Source organism: Dromiciops gliroides, chromosome 6 (assembly GCF_019393635.1).
Source record: "Dromiciops gliroides isolate mDroGli1 chromosome 6, mDroGli1.pri, whole genome shotgun sequence".
NCBI lineage: Eukaryota > Metazoa > Chordata > Mammalia > Microbiotheria > Microbiotheriidae > Dromiciops > Dromiciops gliroides.
In genome coordinates this window covers 17042999-17056491 of record NC_057866.1, presented here as the reverse complement: position 1 = coordinate 17056491, position 13493 = coordinate 17042999, and the positions used below count along the sequence as shown (strand labels likewise).

General features: G+C 44.2%; 1 protein-coding gene across 1 annotated transcript; it reads right to left on the bottom strand.

Annotated features, from left to right (window-relative positions):
* Positions 1-324: 324 nt before the first annotated feature.
* Positions 325-8768, bottom strand: LOC122730662 (extracellular calcium-sensing receptor-like). The gene is made up of 5 exons (XM_043969872.1): positions 8517-8768; positions 6306-7130; positions 5138-5365; positions 4753-4876; positions 325-1232 (listed from the first exon to the last, which is right to left on the bottom strand). The coding sequence occupies exons 1-5, from the start codon at positions 8574-8576 to the stop codon at positions 325-327; spliced, it is 2145 nt and encodes a 714-aa protein (XP_043825807.1). The 5' UTR covers positions 8577-8768.
* Positions 8769-13493: the final 4725 nt, after the last annotated feature.

Here is a 13493-nt window from a genome sequence, read left to right as displayed (position 1 = left end):
GTTGTCCTTTGTCAGGGGACACTGTTACATTATGAATAGTGTCCTCACCTATCACTCTTTTTGTTGTGGGGCAATGAAGGTTAAGTGACTTGTCCAGGGTCACACAGGTGTCTGAGGCTAGATTTGAACTCAGGTCCTCCTGAATCCAGGGCCTGTACTTTATCCACTGTACCACCTAGCTGCCCTCCTCACCTATTGCTCTTTATCCCAAAGGGTGACATGTGTACTTCTGAAATGCTTGAACTCCTTGATAGCTTGGGGGAAGAGGTACAAAGTTGGTGATGCTCCTCTGTGATGGAGAAAGCAGAATGGCTGGTATTGGTTTCATTTCTTGAAATGGTGCTTGCCCATCATTTGGTCCCTTGTGTTCTTCTCAGGCTGAAGCAGGATGATATAGCATTTAGGGAAGAATAAACAGCACATCAGGCCTGCCCCAGACGCTAAAATAGCAAAAATCTCCACAGCCACAGTGTCCTTCCCCCGAGCACTCAGGTGGGCTGGGATGAAGGAGATCCAAACACAGGAGAAGACCAACATGCTGAGAGTGATATGCTTGGCTTCATTGAAGGTGTCAGGCAATTGACGGGCTAGGAAGGCCACTACCAGACTGACCAGAGCTAGGAAGCCCAAGTAGCTCAGCATGGTATAGAATAGCTCTGAGGAGCCTGCACCACACATCATGATGACCTTTGGCCCTGCCTCTGTAGAGTTCATGGGCACTGGAGGCCATCCAATGATCCAGAACATACATAGAATAACCTGGATCAATGAGAAACCAACAAGGAGGGCATTGGGGAGACTTGGCCCAGCCCACTTCCTGAGTCTGGTATCTGGTCTGGTGGCCCTGAAGGCAGACACAACAGTGATGGTCTTGGCTAGAGTGGTGGACACACAGACTGTGAAGATAATTCCAAAGGTTGCCTGGCGCAGGGCACAGGTCAAAGGGACTGGGAAACCAATGAACATGAATGGGCAGAGGAAGCATAGTGCCAAGGAGCAGAGGAGGAGGTAACTTAGCCTGTGGTTATTAGCTCTGACAATGGGAGTGTGGTGATGCCAGATGAAGATGCCAAGGATGGTCAGTGCAAGAAGAAAGAAGAGGGTTGTGCAGCAGGCTAACACCATGCCCAGGGGCTCCTTGTAGGAGAGGAAGTCAAGAATCTTGGGGATGCACTGAACCTTCTCATTGTTTGGCCATTGGTCCTCTGGACACTTCAGGCAACTGACCTTGTCTGAAATGAACAAGAGAAGTTGGGTGATGAGTTAGACAACTGGAGCAGCAGGACAGAAAAGTTTCACACTGGGAAAATTTTCCCTAGTTACATGGTGAATATTCCCTTGCTCTTGACACTATACAAGTACTATTAAATCAGCCTAAATCCCCATTTTTTTTTTTTTGGCTGTCATATGACACTGCAGGCTTTTATCATGTTTGTAGTTCACTGTAACTCCTAGATACTTTTCTACACGAACTGCTTTCACATCATGCCTTTCTCCTTCCTGTATTAGCACAGTTGATTTTTTTGGACCCAAGTTAAGGACTTTACATTTAGATCTATGATATTTCCTTTTACAGGATCATAGACTTAGGGCTGGCAGGAACCTCAGAAGTCATCTGGTCTAACTTCCCTCTTTTTACAGATGGGAAACTGAGACTCAAGGAGATAAAGACTTGTCCAAGGTCACATAAGAAGCAAATTTCAAGGCGGAATTTTGACTTTAGATTCATTCCTTTCTGTGTTTCCAGTGTCCCCTACTAGCTTATGCCTACAAACTGCCAGTGTTTGAGACACAAAAACAGACATGCTGAGTGATTACTCAGAGAAAGGTATGTGAAGAGAATTGTCCCATTGGGGGAATATATGGACAGTTTTCCCTTCCTTTAGTTTTTGGTGTTAAGCTTTCGTGGTGAGGTTTTCAGACAAAATTTTTTACTAGCCCCTATTGGGGTTATTCTACCTCTAGTCAAGAGTCCATCATTCTGCTATTTTAAATTGTGAGCCCCCAAAGTCAGTGATAAATGAGATGATTTTTGAGGGCTCTTTTGGAGGAAACAGTGTGGCAATGATGCATTCTCCCATTGTTAGGAGGGGTCCTGGGTTCTAGGTGCCAAGTTCTGGACAACCTTGCTGCCTTCATGATTAGGAAGAAATCACGGATGGCAAGGTTCTCTAATGGCTGAAACTGTCAATTAGATCTTAACTCGTCTGTGTGGTATTTGGGAAACAGTGTTGGATTTAGAGTCAAAGGGTTTGGGATGGAATTCTGGTTATCAACTGTATGACACTCCCTTCTCTGAGCCTTAGTTTCCTTCTCTGTAAAATGAGGGAGTTGGCCTATGGGACCTCTATAATTCTTTTTTTAAAAAATAAAAGTATTTTATTATTTTCCAGTTACATGTAAAGATAGTTTTCAACATTTGTTTTCATAGGATTTTTAGTTCCAAATTTTTCTCTCACCCTCCTTTCCCTCCCTTCCCTCCCTCCTCCCCAAGATGGAAAGCAATCTGATATAGTTTATATATGTACAATCACATTAAACATATTTCTACATTAGTCATATTGTGAAAGAAGAATCAGAGCACAAGTGAAAAACCTCACAAAAGAAGGACCTCTATAATTCTGTCCAGGTTTACATTCTAAAGTTTTTAAGGACTATTAAGCAGAGAAGGGATTAGTCTTGTTCTGTTTGGGCCCTGTTGGGCAGAACTAAGAGCAATGGGAGAAAGAAAGAGGCAGATTAAAGCTTGATGTAAAAAAAAATAAGGTTTCCAACAATGAGAGGGATCCAAAAGTCTGAGGGTGAATTTGCCCTTTCTGGATGTCTTTGAGCAAAGGCTGGATGGCTGTTCACTTGTTGCTGGCTTGGGATCTGCATCGTGGAAGAGAACACCCAAATCAGAGTGATCCTAGGCCCAGTTTTGCATTTTAATACCATGTCTGACCTAATTTTTTTTTCCTATGGGAGTTATCATCAGCTTTCTACCAGGCCTTCCATATCCCACAGGAACTGCCACCTGACCTGCCAATGTGCTCTAAACCCCTTTGTCCTTGCCATCTGCCTTTCTGCCCCCCCCCCCAACTAAGGCTTCCATAGGTAGTAAGGATTTAATAAATTATTTTTCATTTATCCATTAATTTGTGCATCTTCTCTAGAGGGATCACCCCAAGTTCTCTCAAATGATCCCCTAAATGTATAATATTTATTTTTTTTCTCTACCTTCTCTCTTCCATTTGCAACGCAGAATTATATAATTATAGTGCCTCCAAGTGAATCTGGTCCAGTCTGAATCACATCTTTATGTCATCCCTGATAAGCAGTCATTTTATCCCCTGTTTGAAGTCTTTTAGAAAAGGAGAATCCACATCTCCTGAGGCAGCCTATTCCATTTTAGGATCTCACTAATTTTTCCTTTTGAAATCTTGCCCTTCAACAATTTCTACCCATTGTTCCTAGTTCTGCCCTTTAGGACTAAGCAGAACAGGACTAATCCCTCTGTTTCTTGGCATCTTTTTTTAATACTTAAAGGCAGCTATAGCGGATGCTCTTATATCTTCTGTCTTTCTGGCTTAACATCCCTGGTTTGGTCAACTGACCCCCATTTGGGGTCATATTCCACCCCCCCCCCTTCCTCGAACTGGTGTCCCTCCTCTGAACATGCATGAGCTTGTCAATGTCCTCCTAGAATGTGTCACCAATGGGGGGCAGCTAGGTGGCGCAGTGGATAAAGCACCAGTCCTGGATTCAGGAGGACCTGAGTTCAAATCCAGCCTCAGACACTTAACACTTACTAGCTGTGTGATCCTGAGCAAGTAACTTAACCCTCATTGCCCCACCAAAAAAAAAAAAAAAAAGAGAAGGGATAAAATGTGTTACCCAGAGCCTAACACAATCTTGTGGCCAGCACAGTCTATGGTGGGACAATGTGCCTCCCTTGCTCTGCACACTATAGCAACAACAATAGCAACCCTTCAATGTTGACAAGGGGATTTCTTCAGAATAACTCTGCAGAGTAGGTAAGAAAAGAATTATTTTTTCCATTTTATAGGTGAGGAAACACACCCAGGAGTGATATGATTCTTTCTAGGTTCTCTTAGTCACCCAGCTAGTAGCTTTAAGAACTGGAATTTAGTTGTTTGTTGTTGTTTGTCCTTCATTCTCAAAGAGGATCATGCCACTGGGGTTATGTCATGCCTTGCAGTGAATTGGATTTAAGTTATGGAGGACTGTGCAAGATCACTGACCTCAATCTCTCCTCCAGAGCCATCTGGGTCCAGTGGCAAGATATATATCAGGATGACTGGAGATAGCCCCGGATGTTTTAAGGCAATTGAGGTTGTGACTTGCCCAGGATCACATAACTAGTAAATGTCTGAGGTGAGATTTGAACTCAGGTCCTCCCAACTTCAGGGCCAGTGTTCTATCAACTATACCAGATAGGTGCCCCACTGGAATTTAGACCCTTTCTGCCAAGTATACTTTCTCATCTTCTTATTTTAATTATATATAATATGCACACACACATATTTTCTTGTAGGATTTCTGTTCTTTCCAAATGCCTCCGTCACCCCTCACTAAAACCCTTCTTAATAACATAGTAAGAACTTAATAAATGCTCATTCATTCATTCTCATTTCCAAACCACTTACTTCCTCATTTGCTTAGAACAGTGTTTTACTCTGAATCCAGTACTAATTTTTGTTTTGGTTCAACATGGTGACCCAGTGGATAACATTGTTCTGTGTTTCTCACCTAGTATGTTGGTAATTGATCCCCTGGGACAGGAAAGACACTCAAAGCAACAGCGTGGCCTTCCCTGGACATTTGACTTCCGGGTTCCGAGAGGACATTTCTCGCTGCAGACTGAGAGAGGGACCTACTCATTAGACAAAGAGAGGGAAGAGAGCTGGGTGAGGTTTGGATGAAGAGCAGAAATAATTATTGGTCATTATCACAGGCTAGGCTTTTTCTAGAGAGCTAGTCCCTGAGTCTGTGCTGTTCTGCTTTCTCACTGATTGGTAGAAATTGAAATGAAGCACAGCTGTATTTGATTGGGGCAACTGGGCCCACACTTAGTTTTTCTTCCAGCAAGTTGGCATTATTTTTGATTTGGGGAGTGGATTTTTCCAGTTCTCACCTTTCCAGAGCCCTCTGCCCAGACTATAGCACTGCTGTTCATCACTAGCTCTTTCCCCAGAGGCTCTCTGAAGTCCAAGTGTCCCACTTTGGCTGTTTGCCAGGTGTGGTCAGGAGCAAGATATATGCTTATGATGTCGAATACTGCTTGGACTTCTCCATCCTTAGTAAAGAAGATCTCTTCCTGGGCTTGGGAAGTGAAGTGGACATTTCTTAAATACTGCAGGACCTGAGGCAAGAGCACACACAGGAGAGTTTGGGAAGGGGCAGCCAAAAGAGGGCCCAGAATGTGGATGCTTCTTCTGTTGTAAAGCTGCTACTTTCTATTCTTCACTACCAGGTGCTTTCTCTACTCCTAATTGATCCTCTCAGCCCCATACACTCAGAAATTCTGATAGAAATGCTGCATCTGGGCATAGTCCAAGAAGGAGTAGCTCTCCCATGCCCTGGCCTGACCCTGCTCCCATTCTCCAAGTATACTGAGGATTATGGGAAGGAAGAAAGGAAAAGCAGGAAGGAAGGAAGGAAGAAAGGAAAGAGAAGAAAAGGCAGAAGGAAAGGAGAAAGGAAGAAAGAAGGAAGGAAGGAAGAAAAAAGAGAAGGAAAGAAGAGAAGGAAGGAAAGGAGAAAGGAAGGAAGGAATGGATAAAGCAAGGAAGCAAGAAGGAAGGAAAGGAGAAAGGAAAGAAGAAGGAAGGAAAGGAGAAAGGAAGGAAGAAGGAAGAAAGGAGAAAGGAAGGAAGAAGGGAAAGAGAAGGAAAGGAGAAAGGAAAGAAACAAGTATTTATTAAGCATGCACCATGTACCAGACGTGCTAAATGCACAAAACAGAATCTCTTGAAAAGATGGGAATTTTGGTCCTGTCATGATCCTCTCACTCAGCCATTCACTTGCTCTTACTAGGTTTCTACTGTGGGTCGTGCTCCACATTAGAAGCTGGGCATACGGACACACTTCTGAGGCTTGGAGGCTGGCTCTCTCTCTATTCTGCTACACTGCTTCTGTAACCGAGAATCTTTTCATGCCTACATTTTTTCCACTTGTTCTTTGTCCTTCCCCATGAAATCCCAAACCTCCTTTGACAGTTTCCTCCTGCTCAGAGTCTCCCTTAAGTTCCTACCCAAGGCAGAGCTGGACATTTCAATATAGATTCCTTGCATCTTTCTCACCTGCCATGGTCTGACATCTCCTGCCTTGGCATAGGTACCACCAGGAAGTGGGCCTTCCCCAGGGTGGTTGGCCCTCAGGTTCTGATAGGCCACCAGGAAGGCTTTGGTTGCTAGGTAGATCTGGTATGTAGCAGTCAAATCATCCAGTTTCAGGACAGACAGATGGGTGGGTGTCAGTTGTTCCAGCCCTGTGCAATTTTGGACAACACGGCCTGCTTGAGGGTGAACAGGCTTTGGCCCAGGCCAGGTGCAACCCAAAAGCTCTTGCCAGAACAGCTTTATCAGGTGGTTGTCTGGGTACATTGCTGGGGACAGGGTGGACAGGAAGTGCTCGAGGCCAGGCACTGGCCCTGAGTGTATCCCCAGAGACAGGCTCCCATTTAGCATGTCCCTGGCTTCCCTGCTCAGTATTGAGGGATTCAAAAGGAAGGAGCTGGACAAAACCCATATCCTGTTGGTAATATTCTTCTCCTGAAGGGCCTTGGCTAGGATGATGAAGTGGATGTGGTAACAATCACAGACAATCACCTTGGCAGTGGAAGTCTGGATGGCATCAGCCACATCACCCACATTGTTGACATGGCCATTGATCCTCTTAGAGAAGCTCACACAGCCTCCATGCTTTCCAACCTCCTTCTGGAATTCCTGGTCCATCCACTCAAAGGTTCCACTATCTGAACCCACCAGTCCCACCCAGGTCCAGTTGAAGTAGAGAAGTATTTTGGCCATGGCCTGAGGTTGGTGGGCTCTGCTGGGGACTGTGCGGAGGAAGGAGGGGAACCGGCGGTGGTCAGAAAATTGGGGGTGTTGAGATCCATGACTTATCTGGGGATGGAAAAAGGGTCAATTATTCCTGGACAGAAAACCCCAGCTTTTGACTTGATACTTCTTGGGTCCTCTTAGCAGCTGTCTGAGGACCAAACCTGGCACCAAACTTCTTGTTCAAGCTGACTTAACCTTTCTGGATGACTTGCTCTTTTCTAGAGGTTCGTAGTCCTATGGCTAAGAGATGAATTTACCTTCTCTGAGAAACCTGGTTTTTCCTCTTAATTCCACCATGTCAGAAGGATTCATTTCAAGACTTTCATTGCCTGAAAGAGAATAATCTGGCACCAGAGTGGAAGTATCATAGCATCAGAAGTTTAGAGTTAGAAAGGACCTTAAATTAGATGTTCAACTCCTACATTTTGCAGATGAAGAATTGAGGTCCAGAAATGTTGTGATCTGACTAAGGGTAAGGGAAGGGAGTAAGCATTTATATAGTGCCTACTATGTGCCAAGAATTGTGCTAAGCTAAAAATTATCTCATTTGATCCTGACAACAACCCTGTTAGGTCCTATTATTCTCTCCATTTTGCAATTGAGGAAACTGGGGTGGATAGAAGGTAAGTGACTTGCACAGGGTCACATAGCTAGGAAGTGTCTGAGGGCAGGTTTGTAATCAGATCTCCCTGACTTCAGGCTCCAGTGCTTTCTGTGTTGTGCCACCAGCTGCCTCTAAGGTCACATAAATTGTACATTTGGAGACAAACATTGGGATCTTTTGAATACTTTTTGCATCTTTGTGGCAAAAGTGATCTTACCACTCCTTCAGTGGTTTCCTTGTGGTGAGATAGCCTGGTCATCTCTCCTTGATAAAAGTATTTACAATTTATGTCTTTGGCCTAATGTTTTAAAGGTCCTGATAGAAGAAAACTGTCATGGACACTTAGGTCTATCAAAAGGACTGACCCTTCTGAGATTTATGCTGATCAAGGCTCGGCATACCCATGGAAATATGGATGATAGCAAATCCCTAACTTTACTCATTTCACACTGCTTTTTCCTAATTCCCCACAGCAGAGGCTATTTTTTCCTTAATGGGTACTAAAACTATTGTTGAGATTTAATTGGCTATAGGGTACTAAGGTTTTGGCCATTAATGTAACTTGGTTGTCTGGTTGCAAAACATCCCTGTTCTTAGCCTTTTTGCCACAGACCATGAACATTCTGGGAAACTGTACTCTTCCTAACCAATGTTTATCCTGCATGGAGATCTCTTAAGTTGGTATAGAAATGTTAGTGATTATTGTTTAAGCAAATGCATCATAAATGCCTCAATGACCACACACATAGGGAGAAAAAACCTAGCTGTACATTTCTTCAGGAAGAAGAATGCTGGTAACTGAGGTGGATCGCCTGTTGCTTCTTTGCTTTGGGCAAATCACTCACCTGAGGGACTTTGTAGATTGAGAGCAGCTCAGCCATGGGTTCCGATTCTGGGGAAGTCATCCCCCCTATGATTCCTAGGAGTTGGCTCTTGGAGTGGCAATCAAAGTTGGGTATAGGGAGGAGCTGTCCAGACAGGAGGGCAAGAGTGCTCTCCAGAGCCTTGGCGCCAGAGACACAGGAGTCATAGAGCTGGAGTCCCACTGTTTCATTGGGCAGAAAGGCGGGGTCTCTGTTAGCCTCTTCCAGGGCAAAGAGAATGCCCAGGGCATTCAAGAAAAACCGTGTCTTGAATCTTAGGGAGGAAAGAAAGCAGGCTAGGGTCACAACTTCTATAAGCTTGAATGTCTTAGTTCTAAAAAGTCAAAGGAATAAAACTGTCCCTATTTCTTGTGACTTTGGGAAAGTTAGCATCCAGTGATGGAAGTGGTCAAGTAGACAATGAATGACCATCACCAATGTTATAGAAGAGATTGCTGAATTGGATGGGGGCAGGGGAGGGACAGGAGGGGACTAGGTAGCCCACAGGACCCTTCCAATTCGGAGTACCTTCTTATAAATCTGTGGTTCTAGGGGCCCTCCCTTGTTGTAGATGGTCTCTGTCAAGGGGTAGGGAGGCTAAGCTCTCCTTCCTGTAAATCTGTGAAATTGACTGGCATATAAAACTTGACTGTCAAATTTCATCTCCAGCAAAATGACCACATAGCATTCACCCCTCACTATTGCCCCTTACGCTCCCAATGGTCTCATGAATGAACTATACACATCTCACTAGTCCGGATCTCCTACAGGGGCCCAGGTTCTGCCCATTCAGACTGGTGCTGACTTGAAAGACCTCACCATGGCAAAGAAGGGCACAGGAGGGATGACAGTTGGCTCAGCCCCTCAAATGTGCTCATTACCCTCTCACTCAAAGCATGCCTGCCCATTTCCCTTTGTCCTTTCTCAGGAATAAAGGACAGGACTCACTGTTGGCATAGGGGCTGTACTGGAGGCCGGCAAAAAGTCACCTCCTGTTGGACGAGCCGGGCATGTAAGGGGGTGATAGCTCCAATCAGTACATTCCCTTGAGTAGAGAGATGGGGAGTGGTGCTTGGGGAAGGCAGTTGGCATGAGGCCTGGACAGAGTGGAATGTGGGGGAGACTGAGAGCTGGGTGAGGAGCAGCAGCAAATAGAGCATGATGATGGGTTCTTCCTGTGTTCACACGGTGGTCTTCAGGCCTCTGGTGAACCCTGCCTGCATCTGGAGTGTGGCTCTTCTCCGCGGCCCCAGAGATCAGGGGTCATCGCTTCTAGGAGCTGGTGGAGGAGTGAGCCCTGCTTGGGGTTCTGGTATCATGTTTGCTGCACTCTTTGCCCTGCAGAGCTTCTTGGTGGCTATAGCACCTGGGTCTTCCTTCTCAGCTCTTCCCCAGGCAGCCCTGGTCACACCCTGTCAGTCCCCAGGTCATTTCTTTCCTTGTTCCATCACTGCCTGAGGTGGGGCTTTGTGAGGTACCAAGGTCCTCACCCTGAGTGGGAGCTGGGGCCTGGCATACAAATGGCTTCCTGCTGCTGCTCTCCTGCCAGGGCCCTCCATGCAGAGCAGGGTCCAGCCTTCCCCATAGAAAGGACCTCTCCCAAAGCTAGCTCTCAGGCCTGTGTTTATGAAAGATCTAGCCTATGCTCCCTGGCAATCCCACACCCTCTGGGGTCTGAGCGCAGCCTGTAATCTACAAAGCTAGAATTAGGTTAAGTGGCAGTTGGGCAAAACATATCCCAAGGTTCTCTTGGGGCTCCCGTCAGCATCTCAAGAGGGCTCACTGTCCCTTAGAAAAGGACCGAAAACAACCACACCTTATCCATCCCTCCAGAGCCACTATGCAAGTGCTTTCTCTGAGGCTCCAACTAGTAGTGGGGGTGATTTTTTTCTTTTAAAAAATAAGTTTTTTTTTTTTTTACAACACACTCATTTCTTCATGAACCAGCTGGTCTCCAGATATTTTCTTATAATACAGAGAAATAGTTGAGCAAATCAACTAATATAGCAGCTGTAACTGGCAGTTGGGTTCAATAGTCTGGGTCTGTGGTCCACCACCTCTCTCTACTACAGTGTTCTTTGGAACCACGGTCAGACTTGCTTTCAAGCATCTCAGTTCTAAACAGTGGATAACCTCCTGACATGACTTTTATTTTGGGTTCTTTTTAGGTTGAGACTGTTAACCTTTGGTGCCCTCTAAGTCTCTGTCCTGAGTCCTTTTCTCTTCTCCATCAATCATCTCCTGCCTCACCAGCTACCATGGTTTCAATGGCCATTTCTAGGCTGATGATCCTCAGATGTACTTATCCAGCCTTCGTTTCTCTCCTAACCTCCAGTCTCACATTTCTAACTGCCTGTTTGACATCTTGAACTGGATATCCCATAGATATCTTAAGCCCAACATGTCTAAAACAGCTCCTCCCTCCCCCTAAAACATTATCTTTTCCTGACTTCCCTATTTCCATCAAGGTCACCAGCATCCTTCAGGTTACTCAGGTTTGTGCCCTAGGTTGCAACTCCCCATTCTCAGGTTCTTGCCCCCTGCCTCTATATCCAATCTATTGCCAAATCATTTCAATTTCACTTTCACACCATCTTTCATACAGATGTGCCCTTCTCTGACACTGCCTTAATTTAGGTCCTCATTACTTCATATTGGGACTATTGCAATGATCTTTTGGCTGAACTCCCTGCTTCAAGGCTCTTCTCACTCTAGTCTTTCCTCATTCAGCTATCAAACTGATCTTTCTAAAGTGCAGGTGTGATAATATTCCTCCTGGCCCTCCCTCTCCCCAATTTAATAAACTCCAGTGACTTTTTATTACTTTCAGGATCAACTGTAAAATCCTTTATTTGCCTTTCAAGTCCTGAGCAAGCTGACCTCTTCCTACTTTTCCAAGGCCAATAAGACAGTATTTGCCTGGATTCTTGAAAATATCCAAAGGGCTTTAAGTTGAAAAGAAAAGCAAAGGGAGAAACTGCTTTTATTTTCAGGCTAGATATCACAGACAGTAGTTATAACATAGGAAGAAAAATAACCATTGAAATACACAGAAATTGACAGGAAACAAAATCCAAGGAAGAAACCAGCTATAAAACCTGTAGTCTCAGGTGTCTCTAAACAAATGCACAAATCATGGGTACTGATAAAAGTAATCGAAATGTGCTAACAAAGAGAGGTAAATTTGACCTTAAAAGTAACACTGAAACTTGGTGGAATGAGATTCATGACTACAATATTACTGGAAGAAGAGATCTAATCCAAAAGGAAAAGGATAGGTAAAAAGGTAGTGGTGGTAGAAAATAGCCTTACTTATTTGTTTACAAAATTCATGAACCAGAAGGTAGAAGCAGGGTGGAGGGTATTTGGGTAAACATGAGCAGAGGCAAAAATGGAAGCAAAGTTGTTGGTGGAGTGACCTAAACACCCTCTGGATGGAGAGTAGAGACAGAAGATTTTGTCAGACTTGTCAGAAGTCTGGCATAGAGGCCTGATACAATGGTAGTGGGTGGGGAAGAGGTGGGGTGGGCTTCAACTATTTGGACATCTCCTGGTGCTTTCTCTCTGTCAAGATTGAAGAAGCAAATAATTTCTTCACTTGTCTCAATTATAATTTTATCCTTCAAAAGTTGGAGGAGTAAATGAGGGGAATTGCTGTTCTAAATCTATTTTTTTACCAGCAAGGTGGGCATCTAGGTGGTACAGTGGATGGAGTGCTGGGCTTGGAGTCAGGAAGACTCATCTTCCGGAGTTAAAATCTGGCCTCAGACACTTACATGTTCTGTGACCCTGGGCAAGTCACTTAACCCCATTTGCCTCCATTTCCTCAACTGTAAAATGAGCTGGAAAAGTAAACAGCAAACCATTCTAATATTTTAGCCAAGAAAAACCCAAATGGAGTCACAAAGAGTCAGACTCGACTGAAAACAACTGAACGACACCAGCTAGGAAGATCTGGTTGCTGGCCATAAATGAACCTTGTGAGGAAATGATCAGGAGAATTAATTAAAGAAGAGAAGAAAGCTGGGCCTAGTCTTGCATGCACCTTAGATGTTAGGAGTCTAGAATTCAAAGGGTGAAGAGGAAGGATAAATAGGATCCAATAAAATAACTTTCTATAGGAAAAAATCAGCCTAGGACTGATGGGAAACTCAAAAAATCAAATCCTGAAGATACAAAAAGGAAAAATTCCCATGAAATAGAAAAATGGGAGAAGTCTGAGAGAAGCCTGTATGGATGCACGGGAAACTTATTGACGAACATAAATTTGAAAGATATATACAGAAGATGGAACCAAGGGCAAATGAGGAAGGATGACTTTAAAAATCTGGCAACCTGCTATTAGAACAGTATGTGGAATGCCAAAGCTCTGAATGAACTGAGACTCATGGGAAAAGCGAGGGTCACCAGAATAATATACCCCACCTTTCTTTCATGTATATGCTGGTCCTTGGGAAAGTTACTTAGCTTCTGAAGGCCTCAGTTTCTTTATTTGTAAAATGCAGGGACTGGACTAGATGGTCCAAGATCCCTTTTAGCTCCCAAACTATGATCCTTTATTAGGAAAATGATCAAAGAAGGATTTGGACCATTACTCAGGGTGGATGTGATGATAACAGATAAAAGGAAGAAGACAGCTTTGTTCCTATTTTCTGTAGCAAGGAGAATAATTCTTTTTACTGGACAGGACTGAACAAGAATGACTAATAGAGAACTGATATGCAGAATTATTAGAAAAGCTAGTAAGAGAGCCTTTAACTGCTTTTGATGAGTTCAAGCCAAGTCCTGATGAACTTCATCCTAGGGAATGGGAAGAATTGGCAGAATCAATTGTGGACCCATTGTCAGGGATATTAGAGAGATTATGGAGAATAGAATTGGTGCCACAGGATTGGAGAAGCCAAAAAGGAGAAGTAAACAATCTGTAAACTATAGGCTAGAGAGCTTGATTTCATATCC

What these genes read in the sequence shown, in the direction of transcription:
- LOC122730662 (XM_043969872.1), bottom strand. Translation starts at nt 8,576, where the DNA reads ATGACTTCCCCAGAATCGGAACCCATGGCTGAGCTGCTCTCAATCTAC. An exon ending in CAATCTACAAAGTCCCTCAG is followed by an intron (nt 7,131 to 8,516) that starts GTGAGTGATTTG and finishes TTCCATCCCCAG; the next exon opens with ATAAGTCATGGATCTCAACA. An exon ending in GGGCAGAGGGCTCTGGAAAG is followed by an intron (nt 4,877 to 5,137) that starts GTGAGAACTGGA and finishes TCTAATGAGTAG; the next exon opens with GTCCCTCTCTCAGTCTGCAG.